Raw genomic sequence first — 26,137 nt, 5'->3', positions numbered from 1 at the left:
TTCCAGCTCCACTCCCAGTGTCCAGAGACAGGCATTGCCCAGGCTGGGGCGCAGTAGCAATGCCAGGTGGGAGCTCTATTGACCTGTACCCACACCCAGGCGCCCCAGAGGCTAGACGTGCAGAACGGCAGGGTCCGTATGGCGTCCCCCCTACCTCTGCCAGCACAGTAGGAAAGCGGGGCCTGGACGTGGGAGCGGCACTGACAGTATACTTACAGTTTCCCCTGTGTCTCCTTTCACCCCAGGAGCGCCTTTCGGTCCAAAGTCGCCCCTTGCACCCTGTTCAGAGGAGGGAGAGATGTGACGGCAGTCCAGAGCGTGTGCTGGGAAAGCTGCTCCGCTGTTAGACACCAGCGGTGCCCGGCTGTCACGGCAGGGCTCTCGGGGGGGGGGGGCAGCTGGTGCAGAGCAGGGCCTGGCTCTTGGGGAGCTCCCTTGGGTCAGGGGAATCCTTAGGGTGGGTGGCGCCCACACAGTGCTGCTGCACCAGCCCCATCCTCAGCCCCCACACCAGAGAAGGGGGGCACAGATGTTCGTGCCAGGGCAATGCACCCTCCCTGGACTGCGTGTGCTAAGAGAGGGCAGCACACCCAGCGACCCGAACCCCTGTGTCTGTGTGTACACGGATTGCTAAATCCAAGCAAATGCATCAGGGTCCTGCACGCCCTTCCGCAGGTGAGTGACCCCTGGGACCAAAGGGGCTGCTTGTAGGACACAGGTTGCCAGGCCCCCAGGTTAGTGCCCCCCGGGGATCAACAGAGCTGCTCGCAGGTCACGGGTCAGCCATGCCCATCAGTGCAGGGTTCCTCCGTCACTCAGTGACAGGCCAGGAACTAGCTGCTTAGCACAGTGGTCAATTCGATAACCTCATAAATACACCCCCCTACACACTCACACACCCCGTACCTCTGGACCAGGCGGTCCCTTCTCGCCTTTGTCGCCCTGGGAACAGACAGGAGTTTGTTAGCTTCAGTTTTGTGCTGGATTGAAATTTGCTGCACATGTGCCCAGAGACAATGGTGATGGGCACATTTCAAAATAATACACCAATATACTTGTGGCCTGGTTTTAGGAGGGGGTGGAGCCCCTGCAACTCCCCTGGACTTCAGTGGGGACTACAGGTCCCCAGCACCTCTGACAGCCCAGCCAGAAGAGCCCACTGGAGTCAGTGGGAGGCTCTCCACAGTCGAATGGGCTCTGACCCTGGCCCTGACCCTGGCGCCCCACAAGCGACTGGCTGACGGCTGTGAGCAGAGGGTAAGATTCCCCAGCAGATCTGTGGTGGGAACACGTATCACTGCACTTCTCTGCACCCTGCCCAGCTGGCTCAGGCTGGGATAATCCGCAGGCCGCTATTTAACACAGAGACCAGTAAGTCTCCTATTCGATGCAGAGTCTGATTCATAGGGGATGTTTAGAGCAGGCCTGCATTCCTCACACCACCTTTACCCATCAGGGAGCAGGGGATTCGTAACGTGCAAACCCTGGTTTATTACACTGAATTCAAAGGGGTGTGAGGGAACCGGACCCTCCAACATGATCATTCTGTTCCTACTCATTCAGGGGAGCAATAATGCTTACCCCTGCCAATGGAACCCACCTGCCAGCCTCTCACCGTTCCTTCCAGGACTGCCCCTCTGCTGCGGGGGAAGGATTCCCCACTGCTTTCCTCTGCAGAGTGAGGCCAGGCCGCTGGGAGAGCTGGGATCTCCCCTGCACAGCCGGCTGCAGCCCTAGCAGCTAGTATGCTGGGCCAGAATGTGCTGCCTGAACCCAGGGGCGGATTAACCACTGGGCCAATGGGGCCCATGGCCAGGGGCCCCGTCTAATTGGGGGCCCCCAGAAAAATGGGTGCCCCTGTGCCCCAACCCGTTCCGCCTACTGGACAGCAGGGGACTGCGACCCAAGCCCATTTCCCCAGCAGGAGTGCAGGGCGGGAGGCGGGGGGGACTGCAAGCAGAAGGGGTGGGGAGGGGCCCCCCACTTGCTCTGGCCCAGGGCCCCACAAAAGCTTAATCCGCCTCTGCCTGAGCCATACGTACCCCAAGTCCTCTGGGGCCAGGGTAGCTGAAGCCAGGTCTGCCTCGGTCTCCCTTTGGGGGGAAAGAGAGAACAGGTCAGTGAAAGCAGAACATTAAAACCCAGCGCGGGCTGAGCTCGCGACGTCACCGAGTTGGGAGTTTCCCTTCTCTAGAAGGAGTGTCCTGGTTTGTCAGGCAGAGGAACGGGGCTAAGAGAAGCCATGGACAGCAATGTCTTCAGCACAGCACTCTGCACCAACAGCACCTGCCTTCCAGAGACAGCTGGGCTGCCTGATGGCAGCAGAGGCTGGGCAGGGAGCCGTCGTGGGCCTGGACACTTCACCCAGGTGTCAGCAGCGTGGCTTTGGCCGGGGGAAGGACTGGAGGGGGCAGCTGAGATCTCAGAGGTGCAGACTGAGGTGGGGGTGTTCACGGCCCCCATGAAGCACACAGGTGAAGTTGCTGGTTCCCCCCTTTCTACTGCACTGGACGTACATCTAGACTTTACCTTTGGTCCTGGGGGCCCTGGGTTGCCCCTTGTGCCCATGTCGCCTGGGTCCCCACGAGATCCCTGCAAGACAGTGTGGGAGAGAGCAGGGTAAGCTGAGGGCACCGATCGCACCACAGGGGATGGTGCTGCGGATGGCTTGGGAGTTACAGGGGTTAATATAACACAGAACAATTCCCCATTTCAATTACTGCTCGCACCCCCGCAGGGCCCAGCGCCTAGCTCTCTCGGCACTACTGGGCTCCAGGAGGAAACCACCACTGCCACCAAACGAGGCTGGAATTAACCACACACGAAACCAGCTCTGGCCAAGCAACCAGGAAGTCAGGTCGGAGAGAGGCAGTGCGGCCTAGTGGACAGAGCACAGCAGCGGGAGCCACTGCACGGGCCCCGGATTCTGACCCTGGCTCTGACATGGATTGTGGGCAAGTCCCTGTGCCCATCTGTAAAACATGCTGGCCCCACTGCGGGGAGGTGGGCAGGGTGGGCGGATGTTTGTACCGTTCTTTGTAAATACTAGGGGCTGTTATCAAAGTCACACACTATTCCACAATCACCGGGAAACTTACAGGCCTGCCTGGCTCTCCCACGGCACCCTGCGGGCCTCGGGGCCCCAGCACTCCTCGATCGCCCTGAGGAACAAAGCCAGGAGACAGGTCACCACGCTGAGCGGCCAGGCACACACCAGCTCTCTGCAGCTAACAGGCAGCGCAGAGCGTACGCAGTGCCGTCAGGGTAGGCGTGACTGGCAGCAGGGCATTGGATGGGGTGGGGTCAACCAGGGCAGTCTAGGCTCCCAGCTGGGCACCTCTGAGCCGTGAGCCCTTGGCTGGTAGCGTCCCCTCTCCCAGGGGAAGCCTCTCGCTGCTGCCCCGGGGGTGCAGATTGCCCGAGGGACGCTCTCCTGGCGCTGTACTAACTCACGGCAGAGCCGCCCGCCTGAGCACGCAGCGCGATGTTCCCTTCCCCGGCTGACGCTGCAGGAGTGGGGCCAAGTGCTCAGCATTCGAACTCTGCTCCCCGGGCAGGGCTATGCTACCAGGGAAGGCCTAGCTTAGGGTCCCTGCCAGGTGCAGTGCCAGTGGGCATCTTCCCAGCTTCCTCTGCTTTGGGCCATCCCCCGGCTGGCTCTCTGGGGGCTCCTTCCCAGCTGACGCCCACAGGGCAGCCGCAAGCAGCTGCCTCTTCATCCCGGGGCCAAGCACAAGAGGGGCAGCGGGTGGCCAAGTTTGTGGCGCTGTGGAAAGGGAGAGAAGGGTTAAGAAAACCTCTCTCCAGCACCCAGATTACAGGGAATGGCTGGGGGGGGGCGGGTACTGCGGAGAGGGAAACGTGGCTTCCCACACCGGGCTCTGATCTCCTCATGGCTGGGAGACCTGCCTGCGTGACCGTGCACAGCATCCGGACAGATTCCTGCCCTCTGGGCAGCCCTCCTGTGTGATGGAGGTCGGCACGAGGGGACACGCTGCAGGCAGGCTTGGCTCTGATCCCCCCCAGGCTCTCGCACAGCCACGGGCAGCAGCTCCACACGGGGCTGGAGAGCGGGGCCTGCCGGGGGCTTGGAGGAAGGGCACACGTGCTGCAGTCGGACATGGGGGGCGGACGCTTTGTGGAGACAGCTCATCTGAGGGCCGCCTTGCAGGGAGCGATCCTGCACAGGCTGGGGAGGGCGTCAATGAGCCATTCCCTCTGCTGGCTGCCCCGAGCCTCGAATTTGTGCTTACCCTTGCTCCTTTGCTGCCGACTTCTCCTGCTAGGCCCCGGGGGCCTTCGGGGCCGGGGTCTCCCTGTTGGCAGAAAAAGGTCAGAAGATACACTCACTGTCCGGCACTGCCCTTGGGCCGTGTCTTAGCTGCCCAGGGCCCCCAGCCCAGCTCCAGCTGCTTACGCTGCCTGCCCAGGGAGAGGCGCCATCTCAGGAGAGCCCCACACCCGGTTCCTTTCTTTGGGGGGGCGGTGATCAGGGCCAGGTGTCCTCAGCAGCCCGCACAGCCTGGAGCATCCATCACTGCCCTTTCTCCACCCCCTCAGCCCCAGGTCAGGCCCCCCAGGCTCCAGGTGGAGCAGGCCCCCCCGTAGCTGCTCCCGCGTCTGCTAGAGGGGTTGCTAGAATGGTGCAGGGCACTCCTCTGCCAGAGCCCAGACCCCACCAGAGCCAGGGCCGGTGTGGGGGTGAACGGATGGCTCGGTCTTTCAGGGTATGGACCCGAAGGCAGCCCACGCCCACGCCTCCCTCCTGAGCTGGAGAGCCCGGCTCAGCGCCCTGCACTCAGCCTGCTCTCCTCGGCAGGAGCAAGCGTGTCCCAGCCAAGCCCGGCCTGCCTTCGCTGGCCCCCGGGGCCGCAGGAGGGGAGACTGGTGGCATTGTGGGGAAGCAGCAGCTCGCTCTCAGCCCGGCAGCTGGGCCTGATGGAGTCGTCCCCCGAGCACTCACCTTCTCTCCCTTGGTCCCAGCGTTCCCCGGGCTGCCTTTTGTCCCTGGGTCCCCGCGACGACCCTGCGCACACCGACACCAACCAGAGAGACGGGGCACAAAGGTGGAAACCAGCTCAGTTAACCTGCTGCGGCTTTGCTGCCCATCCCCCCCGCCCGAGATTCACTTCTCCTTGCCCTCCCTTGGCAGTGCGGGACCCCCGGGAGGGGAGCAGAGGACCCCATGGCCTCGCTGGGCTGCGCTGCCCTATGGCGGGAAGCGGCTGCGTTTGTCGTTAAGCATTTTCTTAGGAGAGTCAACACAGCGCAGCTCCCACAGGGACACAGATGGTTAATTCCCCTCGGCGGGGCTTTAGTTCTAGCTTGAATTTGTCTAGTGTCAGCTTCCCGCCATTGGCACTTGTCTACTGACTCGGACGGATCGACTCCGATTTACTCCTCCCCGCAGGGGAGCTGTGCCGATTTACCCCCTGCCCGCCCCCCCGGGGAGCTGTGCTGATTTACACCCCCGCTGGGGGGAGCTGTGCTGATTTACACCTCTGCCGGGGGGAGCTGGCCCGGTGGCTCCAAAGGAGCTGTGTGGATTTCCCCCCCCCCCCCCCGGCGGGGAGCTGGCCCACAGTCTGTAGCAAGTTCCCTGGATTCTGTCACGCCCGAGAAGAGCACTGCGGATTCTGCAGCAGCTTCGTGTAAGTGAAGCGCGGAGGGTTTGAATGGAGGAAATCTGACAATGGATGTTACGCTCAGTCCCGCAGCTCCAGGGGCCAGGATTTTCTTTTGATCTGAAAATCAATTGATTCTCCACTGCCCTTGCATTGTCATTTTCTGCTCTTAGTATCGCACTGCCTGCAATCACAGCTCGGGGGGAACTGGGGAGAGGGCAGCTGAGAAGAGAGGTGATTTGGGCCTTGGGGTAGCACACTGGCTGGGTGATGCTGTTAAAATGGTCAGCAGTGAATTAGTTAACAATGTGGACTTTAACTGGTCATCTTTGGGCTTGCGGAATCAATGCAGGCAAATGGGGCCAGTCCCACATCCCTCTGACCTATTGTTTCAGGCTGCCTGCAGACTCAGGCAGACCTCTCACTTCAGGTTTTCAAGGTTTCCTTTGCAATCAAGAGGGCTAAAGACAGCGTCTTACATCCCAGTTCCGACTGCAACAGACAAGGAGCTCGAATCCCTGCAGTTCCCTGCTGGGGTTCCCCTGGGGGTGCCGCGAGCAGGGCAGGCAGGGGATGCCAGGCGTTGCCAGCTCACTGCAGGAATGCGGTTTAGCTGCCTTTCCTGCAGGGACAGTCAGTGTGCCCACCGGGTGCCGGGATCACCCACTGCAAGGCGTTATGTAGCATGCAGGGAGAGGGGAACCACTTGGGATCTCACCGGCTCTCCCTTGGGTCCAGCAGGTCCTGGGCTGCCTTTGCCTCCCTTGGCACCAGGGCTCCCAGGGGCTCCGTTGTTGCCTTTAGGTCCCTTTGCAAAGAAAAGAAATAGTCAGAGCGTGTCTGACGAGAGCAGACAGGCCAGCCAGCAGGGGTCACCCTGCCTCCCCTCTCCGCCCACATGTCCCCCAGCCACACCCCTCCCCACCCAGCCACCCATACCAAACACACGCTGCCCAACATCCCCCAGCCACCCCCCTCCCCTCCCAGCCACCCACCCCCCTCCCCACCCAGCCACCCATACCAAACACACGCTGCCCAGCCCCCCTGGCTCCAGCCCCAGCACAGAGCAGTGCCGTGCACTCCCCTCTCACCTAGCTAGTGCAGGGGGATCGGGCTCCGAGGGGCTTGGCTCCCCCTCCCACCAGACCTCCCTGTCTCTGTCCCTGATCAGGGAGCCCAGGGACTGTGACTGTGTCCCCCAGCCCCTGGCCCGGTGTCCCCCAGCCCAGGTACCCCTGCAGCAGCTGTGCCGTGCGCAATCGGAGTTGTGTCCTGGAGGACACGGAGGCCCTGGCCTGAGCGAGGGGGCAGGACCTCTGCTAAGGCTGTGAGCTGTTCCTCCCTACACTTTGCTTTCATGGTGCCACAGCTGCCCCCAGTGCCAACGAATGGTGAGCGCCGGGGTTACTGCTGGGACGGCTGCACCGGGGCCCAGCACACCCGGTGAAGGGATGGGAATGAGGAGGGCCCCAAAGCAAGGGATTTGCTGGAGCGGCAGAGCCTGCGTGGCCCCCTGGGCCAGGAAGAAGAGGTTCCAGCCCCCCGGCCAGGCACCTGGCCGCAGGCACTCTTTGGCACCCCCACCACTCCCAGGTGTAACTTCCACTTCGGCTGTGGAGCGGCTGTGCAGCAGAGTACAGGTTTCCCTTCCCACTCCAGCAGCCCTGCTCCCGTATCTCCCAGCGACTATTAGCCCGGCTCCTGCTCCAAGCCACCTGGTGAGCTGCAGGAGTGTCTCCTTCAGTGCCACCTGGGGCACTGGCAGGTGTGCCCACATCCCCTGCCTGTTCCAGGTGTGAGCCCTACCCACTGGGCCGATCTCAGCTCCCAGAATGGCTGGTTCTTTACCTCGCTGGGCCATGGCCCGCGTGTTGGGGCTGCAGGTGCCCCAGGACCACTGGGTCTGTGAGTACTTTTATCTGTGGCCCCAGAGCATCACAGGCGGGTTCCAGCGGGAGGGGCCTGATCCCGGTATGGCGGGGAACTTACCCGGTTTCCCTTTTCTCCTGGAGATCCCATGGGTCCGCTGCGGCCAGGTCGGCCAGGATCTCCCTGAAACAGCAACAGAAGAACAGTCACGAGGGACATCACCGTCCTGTTCCCCAGGGGTCCCAGTTGCTGCTCGTGGCTGATCTGTGCCCGTGGGGGAGTGAGTAACCTGAACTCCACCCTCCCCAAGAGCGAAGTGGGGAGCGCCGTCCACCTGCACTTACCCTTGACGGTGGGGCCATCACACTCCCGGCTCTGGGAGAAGTGCTCACACGAGAGTCTCAGTCAGGGCATCAGGACAGGGTGTGTGCGGGGTGTGTGCGGAATGTGTTGTGTTGTGTTTCTTACAGCCTCCCAGGGACACAGGCAGGACTCCATACAAGTCACCTCCTCCTCTCAGCTGGAGTCTCTCCCGTGCGCCACCTAGTGGCTGTGTCACTCCCACGGTTGTACTGCGGCCAACTCCGCGCTCACACACACGCAACCTCTTATTCTGACAGGTCCCCAGAGGGCGCAGACAAGGGCTGGGGGAGCACAGGTGCCTTTCACGGGTCACCCGGGTGCACGCCGGGTAAAGGAAGCAGTGAAACTGAGCAACACTTTGTCAGGGGAAGTCTCCCACTTTCTCGGCGTTGCTCCATTCCCCACTGGGCTGTGTTCTCCGCGGGCGGTACTGGGCACTGCTCCGCTGTTGGGGACACGGCTGCCCCCTGGTCTGCAAGTTCTGGCTCTGGCCCGGGGATTTAAGCTCTCCCGCTTGGTGCTCTGTCCAGACTCTGCCGCTCTGCTCTCTGGTTTGAAATTCACGTACCTTTATGCCTTCGTCTCCTGGTTCTCCTTGGTCTCCTGCATCTCCTGGGTAACCATCAGGGCCCTAGGGAGGGAGAGGACAAGGAACTGTCCGCCTGCAGTAATAACAGTGTGCTGCTCTGCTCCAGATAAAACACCTCCCCTAGAAGATCACTTTGCAGGGAGAGCAGCTTCAGATACAAGAATGGCCTCAACTTGCTGCTAGTGGGAACAAAAAACAGAGGCCAGCTCTCATCGCCTTGGTGCTCCCCTGTGCGTTGGCAGGAGACATGAGCGCTCTGACACCGTGGTGTGCGTTCCACTCTGCATCAGGACAACTGGGCAGGAAGACTCACTGCTCGCGATGCAGCTCCACGGCGACAGGTAAGGCCGGGCTAAGCCCGCCCTGCTATGGTGAACTGCACCTTGGCTGATTAAGCACGAGAAAACATTCCTACCTTGTCCCCAGGGTCTCCCTTACAGCCAGGGGATCCAATCCGTCCCAGCCTGCCCTGCGGGGATTACAACAGAAAGAGGTGAGAGAAAACCTGAGAGTTAGGGGGAAAGAATTAGGAGTTTCTGTTCTATCACAGTAAATAATTGATAATTGATAATAATTGACCCACAGCTAATCACAAGGGTCTGGCCCAAGGAAGCCAGTTAGAGAAGGGACTGCAAACATCGACCTTAAACCAAAAATAGAGCACAGGCCTGGCCCTGTTTGGTGAAAGGCTTGGCAGGCAGCAGTGACGCCCTGCAGGCGGTGCAGGGAGGCAGCTTCAACGCCCCGGAGGGGGCACGGGAGTGATGCCCTGCCTATATATCAGGTCCCTTTTTCAGGCTGGGTTCTGTGGGGGCTGAGACCCCCGCAGTGCCCAGAGGTAGTGTAGAGGGAGGGCTGAAGGCTGCTCTGTGGAAGCAATGGGATAGCTCAGTGGTTTGAGCATTAGCCTGCTAAACCCAAGGTTGTGAGTTCAATCCTTGAGGGAGCCATTTAGGGATCAGGGCAAAAATTGGGGATTGGTCTTGCTTTGAGCTGGGGGTTGGACTAGATGACCTCCTGAGGTCCCTTCCAACCCTGATATTCTATGATTCTATGAAGGTGTTTGGGCAGGTATGGGAGTGGGACGGAACCTCCCCCACCCCGGGAAAGAATTCACGGATATCTTCCTGTGGTTCGTTTTCATCGATGGTAACAGCTTCTCTCCAGCCTCAGGCCTCGGGAACCCCCATCAGCTAACGACCAGAACACCAGAGCTGGACTGGGCACGGCTCGTCCCTTGTGTGGCGTTACCTTCTGTCCGTCGGTGCCGTTCCTTCCTGCCAAACCAGCTGCCCCCTGGGACCAAAGGAAAAGAAGTAATTATCTTGCTAGAGACTCTCTGAGGCTCTAAGCTGGGATAGGTGCTGCATGAAAGGTGCCTTCTTACCTTCCGGCCGTCGCCTCCAAACTCGCCCTGCAGAGAAAGGGGACAATGCGTAGTCAGCTCTGGGTACATTGCACTGCTTACCCCTCCTAATGATGACCACGTGTCCCAGGTGCCTCCCCACCCCACCTTTCTGCTCATGAAAAGTGTTTGTAAGCAGATCACCGAGTTCTCAGATTTGCTCGTTACTGGCAACCATTCAGTTATATCCTCGCAGCACCCCCTCCTCACTCCCCCGGCACAGACATGGGGCAGTTTGTTGTCAATGCGCCACACCCTGGGCCAGATCCTCAGCTGGTGTAAATTGGCATATCTGCACTGACTTCATAGGAACTACCCTGACCTACACCAGTCCTGGTCTGGCCACCTGTTGCTTAGTTGCATAAATCACATGCTGCTGTTTCTGCTCCCACATAGGATGATTTATGTAATTTACCAACATACTTCAATTTCAAATACACCTACACCCCGATATAATGCGACCCGATATAACACGAAGTCGGCTAGAATGTGGTAAAGCAGTGCTCTGCGGGCAGGGCTGCGCGCTCCTGTGGATCAGTGCATCTGGCTCTGACACGCTGCTCTGAGCGGCACGTTAAGGGTGCCGGGCCGAGATTGAGGGGTTGGATAAGGGGCAGAGGGTCTTGGGGGGCGGTCAGGGGACAGGGAGCAGGGGGGGTTGGATGGTTCGGAGGTTCTGGGGGGCATTGGATAGGGCGTGGGAGTCCCGGGGAGCCTGTCAGGGCGTGGGGGTTTGGATAGCGATCGGGGCAGTCAGGGGACAGGGAGCAGGGTGGTTGGGTAGGGGGTGGGGTCCTGGGGTGATTAAGGACGGGGGGGGGGGGGTTCTGGAGGGGGTAGTCAGGGGACTAGGAGTGGTGGGGGGTTGGATGGGTCGGGGATTCTGAGGGGTCAATCAGGGGGCAGAAAGTGACTATTAATAATGGAAATGCCCGAGGCCAAATCAAGTTCGATACAACGTGGTTTCACCTATAACACGGTAAAAGGCTTTTTGGCTCCTGAGGACCGCGTTATATCGGGGTGGAGGTGCACTACCTTTCAATATACAATTCTGAGTTCACTGTCGATGAGTATCAGTCGTGGGAGTCTGAAATGTGCTTTGCATGTAGTAAAAGTAGCAAAGTTAAAGCACAGGCGTGCTGGGGGAGAGGCCACAAACATGGAGAGATGCCCACAATCAAGTTCCACTGTGAGCAAAATACTTGTAGAATATTCCTCCTCATTTTCCCAGCTACTGCTACGATTGTTCCCAGCCTCGTCTCTAAACATGCACTAGAAACAACGCTCCCGTGGAAATGCCCCGCTGGCCCCTTGCACAGTGCTCGCAGATCAGGATCAGAGGCTCTTTCTTACCTTCTCTCCTTTCAGACCAGGAATACCCTAGGGCAAGAAAAAACACAAAACCCTTTCTGTTAGTGTTTGTGGGCGGGCAGGTGGAGGTGGGGGAAGCGAGGGGCTTTGGGCAGGCAGGCAGACAAGTGGACTCAGAGATGCAACTATTGCAGCAAGTAGGAGATGGCCAGCTAGAGTGAAGAGAGACAGGCCGAGATCCCCAGCACTCCACACTGCTTGGTGCAGACACAGAACAGCAGTGTCTGGATCCTGATGGAGCCTTCAGCCAGTGAGTGCTGAGGGCCAGTGGCCGTCAGACCCGGCCCCTTTGGACACATGTTCATTCCCACCCAACGAACATACAGTGCCCTCCAGGAACATGGGGACTCTGCCTGTTTTATAATGATCTGTGCTGACAGGCAGTATCAGTCTCCAGGCTGGTCTCTGCCATGCCCCTCCTCAGGGCTAACCTGCGGCACCACTCAACCATCCCCTGGTGCAGTGGTGGCGGGGACGGACCTGACTGCTGAACAGAATGGGGGCCAGGAGCACGTAACACTCCCGATGTGCCCCAGGAGCCGCCCTGGCTTCCCATCCGCTTCCAGGTTCCATGCAGGGTGATTGTTCCAACCAACCCAGCCCTTTCCGGCTCTTAGGGACCTGCCTTAGGGACCAGCCATCTGCTCGAGCGCCCTCATGCTGCACAGAGCTGATGTGCAGTGGCTAGAGGCCAGGCCTATCTGGCAAAGGGCCCTGGCGGAGGAACGCTCTCTGGCTGGGAGCCTGCCTGTTTGCCAACCTGCCGGGGGCAGTGCAAAGGGCACCTCTTTGGCCAAGCAGCTACTTGAGGCTGCAGCCTTCCTGCATGTCTGAGGTGGGCTGCAGTAGCGCATGGGCTACGGGCCATCTGTCCTGTCCATGGCAGACAGGAAGCCTTGTTATGACAGTGTCTTGCACCCAGCTGGCACAATGCTGCAGGCCAAAATTCGGCTGAATAGATTCGCTTCAGCAAAAATCTCCTCTCTCGTGGACGGATCCAAAGTCCCTGGGAGACAAGTCACTGACTCCGGCAGGCTGTGGGGCAGGCTGTGTGCCCTCATCCAGCCCCATGGCCTCGCAGCGGGGCTGTAAGACGCGCACTAGACTGGCAGCCACACATCACACACACGCACGCACGCCACTGCTGAATCCGAACCAGAATGCAGGCAGGCAGCTCAGCCACCGGGCGCAGGGTTCTTTACCTTGGGACCAGGGTATCCGATGGGACCTTCAATACCTGGGTCACCCTTCAAGAGAGAAGATATGGTGAGTTAGTCCAAAGTCAGTGAGTCTCCAGCTGACCCATCACGGTGCTGCTCGCCAGCGGTGGAAGGGGGATTTTACACCACTCACCTGTCGCCCTTTTAGCCCAGGACCTCCTGGTTGACCCATGTTCCCCTTCGCACCCTGCAAGTAAAGCACACAAAGAGCACCGTGACTTTTCATTCGTGGTCAGCAGAGGGCACCATGTGCTGGCCCCTCTCCCCCAGAGCCCCCAGCGGCAGAGCAGGCCCAGAGAGGAGTGGGCTGGGTTCAGCGCCGAGGAGCGCAGGAGATGGACAACCAGAGGGACGGACACACAATCTGGACTCAGAGCTCTGCTTTGTGGGGAGGGACTATGCAGCCCAGCTGGGACTAGCCCAGGGTAAAGAGCAGCCTGGCTGGGGCTGCAGTGTGCTGGGGGAGGGGTACTGCCCGGGCACCCCGGGAGTGGGGGAGCAGAAGAAGAAAGGGGCATCTGGGGAGAGAGGGAGAGTCAGGGTCAGCACAGGAGCCTGGCCCGGGGCAGCCTGCAGGTGTGGTTATGAGTGAGCCTAGAGCCCAGAGTGCAGGGGTGGTTACTGGGCGTGGGGAGGGGTCCCCAGTTCCTTTTGTCTCCAGCACAGCGAGAGTGGGGTGGTGCTGGGTTTGTGATGCTGCAGGGGGCTGGTTTCCCTGCACCTCTCTCTGCCAAGGGGGGCCCGGCTGCAGCTGTGGGGTTTGCATCCTGCAGGCCAGCAAAGGGCTTGGCTGGTCGGTGTCATCGCCCAGTTCCAAGCCCAGCCCAGTCGAAGGACTCACCCAGCATGGCCCCTCCTGCCTACCAGGCCAGCGTCACTCACCTTCTGCCCCCGGTAGCCCTTGGGCCCAGGCGGGCCTGTGATCTCCAGACAGCTCATCTTGTAGCACTGAAATAAACCAGATTAAACATGAGGCATGGGGCAGGACGCGTGGGGAAAGCCAGGTGGAGAACCAGGCCAGGATGACAGAGGTAATGGAAACAACAGGTAGCCTTTAGGGGCCTTCAGAAGCCTAATTCTCAGTCCCCAGGTGCTGATCTCGCTGTGCCCACCGGCTAGCGAGAAGGCGGAGACTGCTGCTGCTCTGTGCATGGGCCCTGCCCTCCGCAGCCAGCCTGGGGTTTCAGGCCTGGGCCCAGCACACACTGAGTTTTGGCCTAGGGAGCGCCCGGCCTGCGGGAACATTGGGGCTGGGATGCCGACGCTGCACCGTGTCGGTCTAGCTCCGCTCCCACAGGCCTCGAGGGAACAGCCCCGTTTGCGCTGATGGGATCCGAGTGGGGCCACCAGGCAGCGTGCTGGAAAATCCCACCCTAGACTTCAGAATGGGAACCGGCCAGGAGCCCCCAAATCCTGGCCTGGCTAGGGGTAGCCCTGAGGAGCAGAGACTGTTAACGCTTAGCCTTGACTGCGCTCTGGCCTGGCTGGGTTTAAAGAGCATCTCTGTGCCGTTCTTGTGCCCTTTGGGGCCTTGTGCGGCTGAAGCTCTCCTGCGCGTCTGTGTGGGCAGATAAACGGACAGTGGGAGCATAGGTGAGGCTAGACACCAGCTGAGACAGGAAGCCGCCGAGACCCCTTTGCACGTTTTTACTCCTTTCTCCTCAGCTGGCCTGGGGACCGATCGATCGATGCTATAATGGGCGTTGCTGGTATCGAAGGGCTGGGTCTGCTGCTGCCCTCTGCTCTGGGCAGCCAGGCAGGATATCTGAGGCTATGGTCTCAGCCAGCTCTTCTCATGAAAAACTGCCACAAAGTGCCTGGGGATTTTGCCTGAGGAAGGTGGGCAGGAAAACGCCATGTTCTCCCCTAGAGGTCCAAGGTGACACGAAGTGAATTCATGGAGGGGCCTGTGTTATTGGAACAAAGATGTCCAAGTTGGGCCTCCATGTGTGCAGTTACAGCTGAGAGCGGGGCTGTCTCTACAGCAGGAATGCAGCCACCGACTTGCTCCAGTAGGCTTAAGGGGTCTTTATAAGAGATATAAAAGCCAGCTAAGGTACTTAAATACTATCCACACCCAGAGCTGAGCCCCCCAAGAGTTGAACAAATAAAGAAGTGAGAAAGATCTGGGCCCGAGTTGGCCTGGGCATTGAATCATTAAGTTCTTTCACTCCCCAAAGCAGTTCAATAAAACAAACCATCACAGTGGACTAAATAGCCTCATGGGAGCAGTGTCTGCCTCTTCCATCGGATGGTGATTTTGCAGCCTCCAGGGCGGTGATGCAGGCTGCTAGGTCCTGCTGCTGTTTTCTAACCCAGAATCTCATATATATATTTCCTTCCAGCCTGAAGGAGCCAGGAACATTTCACAAAACTTTACATAGGCAGAAATCACTATGCCCAGCACTGTAATGCAGCCACCTCTGGGTACACAGCAGCTGTTTATTTATGCTCAGCAAAACTAACCTGGGATTTAGGGCAGGAACTTTAACTAAAAGGCAACATGACCTTGTCCCTGACCCCACACTGAGTTCCACATGGGTGCAGGGGTCCAGCTGCATGGAGCTCAGTGCAGGATCAGGGTTACTCATCTGTGGTGCAATCCAATTTCATTGGAGTGAGCAAGCTGCGTGAAGGTGCTGTTCACTCACCTCTCCATAGGCTTCGTGTTTCTGTGAAAGAGAGCGAGAGAGAGAAAACAGATCATTTAGATAAAAAGCATGAAGAGACCTGGAGCGCCTCCCCCTCCTGGAGCTGGGCAGTCCTGGCACTCCCCATGAGGAGCAGGGAAAGCGGGAGACAGGAGTTGTATGGTTTAAAAGCACCATACAAGTAACCCAAGCAGTGGTGACTTTCAGTCCCAGGTGTGAGATACAGAGGTCCCACTACTCCGATTTCTGACACAGAGGTTGGGATCCTGTTGTCCAAGGACAAAGGCCCCGATTCTGCATATTGTTCTGTATGAGCCCAGGCCTCTGGGTGGGAGCCCAGGCCTGTTGGATGGAATAGCCTGCAGCCTGGGGCCAGAGACAGCCCCTTTCAAGAAAGGAGAAGGGCTAACTGGCTCTGTCTCCTTTTAGTTTACATGTAGGGTAGCACTTCTCACTGGTACACATTTTAAACCATAAAGAATGCAAGAGCGCACTACATTCGCCTTCCCCAGCTGGGGCCGCGGGGCCAGTCCTGCAGAGACGTGCTCTGGGGCGCAACGTTACGCCCTGCGCAAAGCGCTGCTACAGTCAAAGGGACAGCACGCCCTGCCCAAAGCGGAGCACGTGCGTGAGCTTTGAGGAGGCAGGGCTGGGAACTGGATTGTATTGAAAGCTCTGGTCAAGTTTTGCCCCTGTGTTTTCAGTGAGTGACAGTGAAAGGCAAGGTCTTGGTCCCTTTTCCCAGTTACTGGTGGTTAGGAACAGAGAGTGTTTGTCACTGCAGCTTTGTCCTTTGAGATGTCCTAGCCGCTGTCACCCCAGGGTCTGGGCACCTCACAATTGGTACTGGACTTCCCCCCTCCCTCCCCGTGAGCAGGGCAGGGGCTGTTGTCCTTATTGTACAGATGGGATCTGAGGCACAGAGAGGTGAAGTTACTTGCCCAAGGTCACACAGCAAATCTGGGCCAGAGCCAGGACTTGACCCCCACAGCTCTCCCACGTCCTGGGCTAGTGCCCTCACCACGGGGCCATCCTGCCCCTCCGTTGCAGTGTGTGATTTCAATGGCGTGACTCCCATGCTGAGTGTTCAGCACAGACAGGAGCGTTTGCAGGACAGGCCTTCGAGTGCTATTATGCCAATAAGGTTTTAAAGGATGGATTTATGTCAGACAATACTTGGATAGAACAAAAGATCCATGAACTTAATTATGCCATGTTGCGGCAGCCTGTTGGTCCCAGGATATTAGAAAGACAAGGTGGGTGAGCGAATAGCTTTTATTGGACCAACTTCTGGTGGTGAGAGACAAGCTTTTGAGCTCAATATTACCTCATCCACCTTCTCTCTCTCATAGACTTTGTTTGCCAAGATTTTTTTTTAAAGTGGTCCTAAACTTAGGCTCCTAATTCATTATTTGGGCATTTGAATGAGTTTCCTGGGTACTTGGCACTGATGAAAAGCAGGTGTTTCCATTGAAAATAAGGGCTGTTGCTATGAGTTGAAGTGGATTGTAAGACTGGTTCACTGAGGGACAAATCTCAACGAGCCTTTATAGACCCCAGGGGCCAGCCTGCCCAGGGGCCAGCTGTGCCCAGGGGCCAGCTCCCCCAGACCAGGTTCCCCCCTCTCAGCCCCCTGAACTCCCCTGGAGGGTGCACAGCCCCTCCGCGAGCCCTCCCCACCCCTGCCCCGAGTCCACTCACTGGCTTTGCCGGGCTTGGGCCGATGCAGCAGCTCGGCAGGGAGGAGCCACCTTCCGGAGGCACCGGAGAGCCAGAGTGCCCACTTGCGGGGGCGGCAAGCCCCAGCCACAGAGGAGCCGGCGCAACGCAGGGGGGCAGCAGCCCTGCAAAGGCTGCGCCCCCCGCCCCTTCTGCCCCGGCTGCAGCCCGGCACCCCCCTGGGGGCTCCTGCAGGCTGCAGTGGATGCATGCGGGCGCCAGCCCCCATGAGCCCCCTGGCTCCTCCCTCGCCTAGGGTTACCATATTTCAACAATCACAAAAAAGGATTGTGGGGGGGCCCTTCCCTAGCCCCACCCCATTCACTCCCTCCCACTTCCCACTCCCTGACTGCCCCCCTCAGAACTCCCAACCCCCCCCGCTCCTTTTCCCCTGACTGCCCTCTCCTGAGACCCCCCCCACCCTAACTGCCCTCCTAGGATCCTACCCACTACCTGTCCCCTGACTGCCAACTCTTATCCACACCCCCGCCCCCAGACAGACTCCCACGCCCCATCCAATCACTCCCCACCCCCTCACAGCCCCCCCAGAACTCCTGACCCATCTAACCACCGCCCCCGCCCTCTGCCTGCCCCCCGGCTGGGATCCCCCTTACTATGCCCATGCTGGTCAGACGCCGGCTCCACGGGGGGCAAAGATGCTGCCGGGCTGCCGCACCCACAGCCCCTCCCCGCAGGGTGCCGAGGCAGCGGGAGCCGCTGAGCCCGAGCGCGGCGACGGGGGAGCCAGGGGGCGCACGGGGGCTGCTGCCCACATGCATCTGCTGCAGCCTGCAGGAGCCCCCGGGGCGCGGCTGATCCCCTCTAGCGGCACCGCTGCCTTTGCGGGGCTGCTGCCCCCCTGCGCCTCGCCGGCTCCTCCGTGGCTGGGGCTCGCCGCCCCCACAAGCCGACGCTCTGGCTCTCCGGTGCCTCCGGAAGGCGGCTCCTCCCTGCCGAGCCAGGGCACCGCTTTCTGTCGCCCCCAATCATCTGGCGACCGCCTAGTGGTTGCACCAGCCCTGGGTCTTCCCGAGCATGCAGAGAGACCGACAGCATCTGTCCTCCTCAGGTCACTGTGAGCGGACCTTTTCATCCCACGGGGGCAAGAACTCCGTGAAGTGTCAGTCTGGCTAACTACTTCATAGAATCATAGAATACCAGGGTTGGAAGGGACCTCAGGAGGTCATCTAGTCCCACCCCTGCTCAAAGCAGGACCAATCCCCAATTTTTGCCCCAGATCCCTAAATGGCCCCCTCAAGGATTGAACTCCCAACCCTGGGTTTAGCAGGCCAATGCTCAAGCCACTGAGCAATCCCTCCCCCCTAAAATTGTTTTAAATGTCTTGGACCATTGTCTTCTAGCTATAGATAACATTTGGCCTTAATTCTCCTCCTGCCGCCTACCATGAATCATACAATCTCAGGGTTGGAAGGGACCTCAGGAGGTCATCTAGTCCCACCCCTGCTTAAAGCAGGGCCAATCCCCAGTGTTTGCCCCAGATCCCTAAATGGCCCCCTCAAGGATTGAACTCACAACCCTGGGTTTAGCAGGCCAATGCTCAAGCCACTGAGCTATCCCTCCCCGTACTGAGCTATCCCTCCCCTTCATTTCACTCCAGCAGAGACATCCTGCTCCGAGGGGTTGTGGGAGGGATTTAGGATTGGGGGTGGAGCTTCTTTTCATCCTGACTCCTATACCGAATAGAGGGAAACTGACAGCAGTGGAGACTCTGCCGTTCCCAGAGTGACAAAATGCCAGTTTCAGGAGCTAACCTTTCTCACCCAGGAGAGCTACCGGCGAACTGCAGATCGACTGTTTACATCCCCTCCTCCCACAAAGAGGTGTTGGCACCAATTCTAACATTATGAAGTAATTCACCATAAAACTGGTGGCTCAAGTCTTGCTTACGAGGGTTCTAGGATACACGGAGGGAACACAGACGTGGCGATGATAAATGGCAATGACGTGGTCCATCAGAATCTCTCTCCTTGGGATGAACTGTCCGGAGGGGGGCAGGATCTGACACAAGCTTCCCCCCAAAATATTTACTATCAGCTTATTAAACTGTGTGCGCCAGCTGCTTCAATGGTGCTCAATGTCCGGGCCAGGCCTGGTTTGCATGCGCCTTTTGTACGGATTCACCCATGCTGCTAACCGGTGGGAGGGTTAGAGTGGTACAACTGGTTAGTGTGGAAACAGTTCTACTGGTATAAAGCTGCTTATACCAGTATAGCTTATCCTCCTCATTCCCCTGCGGAGTAAGGCTTGGTCTGCAATTAAAAGTCACGTCGGCATAGCTACAGATGTGAAAAAACGCACCCCGACAGCCGACCGTGCAGACGCAATTATGTCGCCAGAAGAGCGCTTCTGTCGACGTGGCCAAGGTTGCTTGGGGAGGTGGCGTTCCTGCACGGACAGAAAAGCTCCTTCTGTTGGTGTAGGTTGTATCTACACAAGAAGGCTACGCTGGTGTAGGCCCCATAGCACACACATAGACTAAGTGGTACTGGCATAAGCACTTTAATCCTGGTATAACTGCATCCACTTGGGGTTTTGCTGGCTTATCTGGACCAGTACAGTCAGAGCAGTACAACTTTTGTGTATAGACAAGCCCCTGGATCGCCTGCCCTTGGTCCCCAGTTTTTCTGTCCCAGCAGCCCACTCTGACAAGATCTCTATTGCATCCCTACATGTGTCACATCAGCCTGACCCTGCGCCCTCTGGTGCGAGCCAACGTCCCTTACCATGACTTGGATAATCCGGTTGATGGTGTCCTCGTCCACCTCGATGGCACCTCTCTTGGTGGTGGCATAGTTATTGCGGTACAGCTCGTGGGGGAGGTTGGCGATCTCCCGGAGACCCGGCTCGAAGATGTTCTGGCTGGGGGCCACTGCAAAGAGCTTGATCCCTGCATCCCGGGCCTTCTCGGCCTGCATCTTCATCCCGCCACAGGGGCTGCCTGTCACATGGCCGTCGGTGATGACCACAGCGAATTTTACGGCGGGGACTGCATGGCTCATGATCTGCTCGGTCATTTTGGAGATCGCGCAGTCTGTGAACGTGCCCCGACCAATGTAGTTGATGGCATTCAGCCTGGTGAGGTACACGTCCTTGCTGTTGGTCAAGGTGCTGTAAATCTCCACCACGTCTGAGAAGTGAAGTCCCCAGAAATTCCATGTGATGGAGACCTGGTTCTGGTAGACCTCGGTCTCCAGTTTACTGATGAAGGCCTGGATGAACTGCTTCATATGCTCCACCAGGCTCTGGATCGGCACAGTCTGCAGGGCAATGCTTTCCGAAGTGTCAATGATAAAGTACACGTTGATGGGACAGTCGGTCTTCTCTGTGTGGAGACAACGGGGCAAATAGCATCAGAGTGGGATGGAGTGCGCCCCTCTGGCACCAGACTGGGCAGGTACAAACCCCGCAGAGCAGTGAGCACACGACACAGACCTACCCCTTCTGCACAAGGAACACCCCTGGAGGTGCTTATAGTGATGGCTCCTGGAAATGGCTATTGGTTAGAAACCACATCATAAGAACATAAGAACGGCCAGACTGGGTCAGAACAAGGATCCATCTAGCCCAGTATCCCGTCCTCTGACAGTGGCCAATGCCAGGTGCCCCAGAGGGAATGAAAACAACAGGTCATCATCAAGTGATCCATCCCCTGTCACCTATTCCCAGCTTCTGGCAAACAGAGGCTAGGGACACCATCCTGGCTAATAGCCATTGATGGACCTATCCTCCATAAATTTATCTAGTTCTTTTTTGAACCCCGTTATAGTCTTTATCAGAGGTTGTTGCGAAGGTCAATAAATATTTCCTTTTGTTTATTTTAAACCTGCTGCCTATTCATCTCATTTCATGACCCCTCCCAGTTCTTGTGTTATGAGAAGGGGTAAACAACACTTCTTTATTTACTTTCTCCATACCAGTCCTGATTTTATAGACCTCTAGCATATCCCCCCTTAGTTATCTCTTTTCCAAGCTGAAAAGTCCCAGTCTTATTAATCTCTCCTCATACGGAAGCTGTTCCATATCTCTAATAATTTTCGTTGCTCTTTTGTTGAAACTTTTCCAATTCCAATACATCTTTTTTGAGATGGGGCAACCACATCTGCACGCAGTATTCAAGATGTGGGCGTACCATGGATTTATATAGAGGCAATATGATATTTTCTATCTGCTTATCTATTCCTTTCTTAATGATTCCAAACATTCTGTTTGCTTTTTTGACTGCCGCTGCACACTGAGTGGATGTTTTCAGAGAACTAATCCACAATGACTCCAGGATCTCTTTCTTGAGTGGTAAAAGCTGACAGGTGCGGAGGAGCACGTGGTTCGGACAGAGACATCCCTTAGAGAATCTCCATTAAGAGATCCTCCCCTATGTCCTAGTCAAGAATAGAGGATGGAAGACAATAAAATATGGGTAGGATCTGATGAGAAACAGTCAAATGAAAAAAAGTCCCATTCAATTACATCATGTAATGGCAGACAGCTAAAAAGTGACAAGTTTTTAAAGTGTTTATATACCAATGCTAGGAGTCTAAATAATAAGATGGGTGAACTTGAGTGCCTCGTATTAAATGAGGATATTGATATAACAGGCATCACAGAAACTTGGTGGAATGAGGGTAATCAATGGGACACAGTAATACCAGGGTACAAAATATATCGGAAGGACAGATCAGGTCTTGCTGGTGTGGGAGTGGCTCTATATGTGAAAGAAAGCGTAGAATCAAATGAACTAAAAATCTTAAATGAACCCAACTGCACCATAGAGTCCCTCTGGATAGTAATTCCATGCTCGAATAAAAAGAATCTAGCACTAGGGGTATATTACCGACCACCTGACCAGGATGTTGATAGGAATTGGGAAATGCTCAGGGAGATTAGAGAGATAAAGTTTCTTGACACCTTAAACGACTGCTTCTTGGCAAAGCTAGTCCTGCAACCCACAAGGGGAGAGGCAATTCTTGATTTAGTCCTAAGTGGAGCACAGGATCTGGTCCAAGAGGTGAATATAGCTGGAAAGCTTGGTAATAGTAACCATATAATTAAATTTAACATCCCTTTGGCAGGGAAAACACCACAGCAGCCCATCACAGTAGCAAGCCACAGTAGCATTTAATTGCAGAAAGGGGAACTACACAAAAATGAGGAAGTCAGTTAAACAGAAATTAAAAGATACAGTGCAAAAAATGAAATCCATGCAGGCTGCATGGAAACTTTTTAAAGACACCATAACAGAGGCACAACTTAAATGTTTACCCCAAATTCAACATAGTAAGAGAACCAAAACAGAGCCACCATGGCTAAACAACAAAGTAAAAGAAGCAGTGAGAGGCAAAAAGGCATCCTTTAAAAAGTGGAAGTTAAAGCCTAGTGAGGAAAATCGAAAGGAGCATAAACTCCGGCAAATGAAGTGTACAAATATAACTAGGAAGACCAAAAAAGAATTTGAAGAACAGCTAGCTAAAGACTCAAAACTAAGAGTAAAATTTTTTTAAGTACATGAGAAGCAGGAAGCCTGCTAAACAACCAGTGGGGCCACTGGACGATGGAGACACTAAAGGAGCACTCAAGAAGAATAAGACCATTGCGGAGAAACTAAATGAACTCTTTGCATTGGGCTTCACGGCTGAGGATGGGAGGGAGATTCCCAAACCTGAGCCAATCTTTTTAGGTGACAAATCTGAAGAACTGTCCCAGATTGAGGTGTCTTTAGAGGAGGTTTTGGAAAAAAATGATAATCTAAACAGTAATAAGTCACCAGGAGCAGATGGTATTCACTCAAGGGAGTTCTGAAGGAACTCAAAAGTGAAATTGCAGAACTACTAACTGTAGTCTGTAACCTATCATTTAAATCAGCTTCTGTACCAGATGACTGGAGGATAGCTAATGTGACTCCATTTAAAAAAAAAAAATCTCCAGAGGCAGTCCCAGCAATTACAGGCCAGTGAATCTGACTTCAGTACCGGCAAACTGGTTGAAACTATAGTAAAGAACAATATTGTCAGACACAGAAATGAACATAATTTGCTGGGGAAGCGTCAATGTGGTTTTTGTAAAGGGAAATCATGCCTCACCAATCTACTAGAATTCTTTGAGGGGGTCAAAAGGCATGTGGACAAGGGGGATCAAAGCAGACAGACAAAGGGGGATCAAAGCAGACTGCAAAGAGCTACAAAAGGATCTCACAAAGCTGAGTGACTGGGCAACAAAATGGCAGAGAAAATTCAATGCTGATAAATATAAAGTAGTGCACATTGAAAACCATAATCCTAACTATACATATACAATGATGGGGTCTAAATTAGCTGTTACCACTCAAGAAAGATCTTGGAGTCATTGTGGATAGTTCTCTGAAATCATCCACCCAATGTGCAGCGGCAGTCAAAAAAGCGAACAGAATGTTGGGAATCATTAAGAAAGGGATAGATAAGCAGACAGAAAATATTATGTTGCCTCTATATAAATCCATGGTACGCCCACTTGAATACTGCGTGCAGATGTGGTCGCCCCATCTCAAAAAAGATATATTGGAATTGGAAAAGGTTCAGAAAATGGAAACAAAAATTATTAGAGGTATGGAACAGCTTCCGTATGAGGAGAGAATAATAAAACTGGGACTTTTCAGCTTGGAAAAGAGACGACTCAGGGGGGAGATGAGAGACGTCCATACAATCATGCCTGGTGTGGAGAAAGTAAATCAGGAAGCGTTATTTACTCCTTCTCATAATACAGGATGGGCAGGGATGGTGTCCCTAGCCTCTGTTTGCCAGAAGCTGGGAATTAGGCAACAGGGGGTGGATCACTTGAGGATTCCCTGTTCTGTTCATTCCCTCTGGGGCATCTGACATTGGCCACTGCTGGAAGACAGGATTCTGGGCTTGATGGACCTTCGGTCTGTCCCAGTGTGGCCGTTCTTATGCTCTTAACAGCTAATTTTGACCCCCATCATTTTATATGTATAGTTAGGATTAAGTTTTCCAATGTGCATTACTTTGCACTTATCAACATTGAATTTCATCTGCCATTTTGTTGTCCAATCACCCACTTTTGTCTACACTGGGCTTTGTCTACACTGACTTCTTAGAATGGGTTTGGGAGGGAGGTGTGGGGGGGGTCTCAATGGTAACAAAGAACGTACACACAAACTGGGCCCACCATGCTATCTACAGTGGCATCCCACCTCCCTCACACATACCCACTCGGTCCCTGCCCCCCGCATCTGTCAAGTCTGAGCCAGTATCTGCCTCTCATTCGTGTGTGACAGGACAGGTTTACTTCCCGACACCTGACATGGATCTTGCTTCCTTTCTAAAAGCCGGGGAGATTCCCCCACCCCTCCAGACTGAGCTGCTCATGCCCAGACATCCGTGCCCCAGCTCATCCCTCAGAAATGGGAGCTGCATGTGTGCCCTGCCCCACCCACAGGGCAAGGAAGCTCCTCAGGGCTTGGTACTTTTCAGCCAGTGTAAAGGAACAGTGAGCTCTGAGATGCCACTGTGTGGCCCCTCTGAGCAGCCTTTAGAACTGAACCCAGGGGAGTTTTCAATGTTAATGCTAAATACAGAGGACAGAGGCAGAGAGACAAGTTTTCCTGCTGGTACCTGGACAGGCAGTTGGGCGAAGACTGAAGGTTGTGTCATAGTCCTCATCAAACTGAGCCTGGAGGGGAACCAGCGTCATGCAAAGAAGAATGGCAAAAAAGGCCAGCTGGGACATCTCGGCCAGGCCACTTCGCATTCAGCTTCCTGCAGGAGAACAAACCGAGCCCAGGAGTCAGTCAGGGTAATTAGCCACCGGAACAACTTACCAAGAGTTGGGCTGGACTCTCCCGACTGGACATTTTAAAATCAGGAGCAGATGTTTCTCTGACAGTGCCCTCGTCTAAGCAGGAATGAATCCCAAAAGTCACCTGGCCTGTGCTCTGCAGGAGGGCAGACTGGATGATCACAGTGCGACCTTCGGGGCCTGGAATCTACAATTCACAGCACGGGGCAAAGCTGGTAATGACCCACCAAGCAAAGTGCTCTCTGTGCAGGCCAGAGCGCGGCTCCACCCCCATTCATCGCAGAGTGGCGGACCTCGGGGACTCTCAGTTAGGTTTCAGGTCTGACTAATCCAGCTACGTTATTTTAAACGCCCCTCTTCTTGGAGTGTGGCTGGGAGTTGTTTTTAAGTGGCTTTTACCTTACGCCAGATGGGCGGTTGCTTCCCCAGCCCATGTGGCTCCCAGGGATGGGGTCTGGTGGCCAGCGTGGGAGTCAGGCTGTCCCGACTGCACTGACTCGCTAGGTTCACGCTGGTTCCACCAGCATCACGCCATTGGGTCCAACAAGGCTATTCCTGACTCACAGGGATGTGAGATCAGCATCAGAGCCATTGTCTGGCCGCATGCCAGTCACTGAACCACTGTGCCTTTCTTTCCTCTCCTGGGAATCAGGATCCCATGCCATAGCTTCCTGCCTGCCAGCAGGACGCTGAGAAAACACAGTCATGTCTGCAAAGTGCTTGAGGGGCTCGGATGAGAGATGTGCCAAGCATTCCGAGACCCCCAAATCCTGCAGTATTACCCCTCAGCCCTTTTGGGCCCCATCCTGAGCCCCAGGACTGTAGCCAGCATTCAAAGAGCATCTGCCTATTAAAGAAATACTTAAGCTGTGCTCGCAAAGCGAAATCAGCGCCCCGTTTGTTTAGTTTGCAGGAAAGGGCCAGGTTCCCTCTGACGTCCAGCTGCACTCAGAGCACCAAGGACTTGGAGTTGGCTCAAGAGGCAGAAAAAGTGCAGCGAGGGTCTGCGGGCTCCTAACAGCTCCCAGGCTTCCATGGGGTCTCAGCAGCCCCCGGGCCGAACGGTCATTTCTAGGCAAGAGAATCCGAGGTTCCCAACAACAAAGACAGGTGAGGATTACAGCCCTGGAGGACGATGTTGCTGTGCAGTCTGGGGCCAGTCATTGGAGCACAGCCTGGCTCAAGAATTAGCTGATTATCCCTGGGCCCCCCATGGCAATTTGCTGCCCCCTACTGGAGAAGCCAAGGAGGGGATGGGCATGGTGAGAGATTGCTGGAAGGGCGAGAGGCAGAGGGCTGCACTCGCTGCGTGGGGCGGGGAAGCTCCGCCAGCCACGGCCTCTTCTGCATCAGAAGGAATGATGCTACTGGAAGAGTAGGGCTGGCTTGGAGCTGCTGGTGTGTACCCAGAGCCCTCTCTCCTCTGTGCCCCCCAAGAGCCCCCGGGCAAACCACCTGGCGTTTGCAACCAGAGGTTTCCTCTGGGACTGGCCTGCTCCCATCAAGAGTCGCTGTATGAG

General features: G+C 56.0%; 1 protein-coding gene across 2 annotated transcripts in view; it reads right to left on the bottom strand.

The window, feature by feature from the left end:
• The window catches only part of COL6A2 (collagen type VI alpha 2 chain), a 49,740-nt gene that overhangs the window by 20,430 nt on the left and 3,173 nt on the right, over positions 1-26,137 (bottom strand). For both annotated transcript variants that reach the window (XM_073306927.2, XM_073306926.2), the window contains exons 2-21: positions 24,434-24,577; positions 19,556-20,154; positions 15,093-15,113; positions 13,324-13,389; positions 12,575-12,628; positions 12,424-12,468; positions 11,204-11,230; positions 9,833-9,859; positions 9,697-9,741; positions 8,861-8,914; positions 8,425-8,487; positions 7,614-7,676; positions 6,343-6,432; positions 4,964-5,026; positions 4,254-4,316; positions 3,099-3,161; positions 2,530-2,592; positions 2,043-2,093; positions 907-942; positions 217-279 (exon numbers count right to left, since the gene is read on the bottom strand). In XM_073306927.2, coding sequence (XP_073163028.1) covers positions 217-279; positions 907-942; positions 2,043-2,093; positions 2,530-2,592; positions 3,099-3,161; positions 4,254-4,316; positions 4,964-5,026; positions 6,343-6,432; positions 7,614-7,676; positions 8,425-8,487; positions 8,861-8,914; positions 9,697-9,741; positions 9,833-9,859; positions 11,204-11,230; positions 12,424-12,468; positions 12,575-12,628; positions 13,324-13,389; positions 15,093-15,113; positions 19,556-20,154; positions 24,434-24,569 — 1,692 coding nt within the window. In that variant the 5' untranslated portion in view covers positions 24,570-24,577. The remainder of the gene's footprint in view (positions 1-216; positions 280-906; positions 943-2,042; positions 2,094-2,529; positions 2,593-3,098; positions 3,162-4,253; positions 4,317-4,963; positions 5,027-6,342; positions 6,433-7,613; positions 7,677-8,424; positions 8,488-8,860; positions 8,915-9,696; positions 9,742-9,832; positions 9,860-11,203; positions 11,231-12,423; positions 12,469-12,574; positions 12,629-13,323; positions 13,390-15,092; positions 15,114-19,555; positions 20,155-24,433; positions 24,578-26,137) is intronic.

Source organism: Lepidochelys kempii, chromosome 11 (genome assembly GCF_965140285.1).
Source record: "Lepidochelys kempii isolate rLepKem1 chromosome 11, rLepKem1.hap1, whole genome shotgun sequence".
Taxonomy (NCBI): domain Eukaryota; kingdom Metazoa; phylum Chordata; order Testudines; family Cheloniidae; genus Lepidochelys; species Lepidochelys kempii.
Note: the sequence above shows the minus strand (reverse complement) of the source record. Positions and strands in the feature narration are given on the sequence as shown.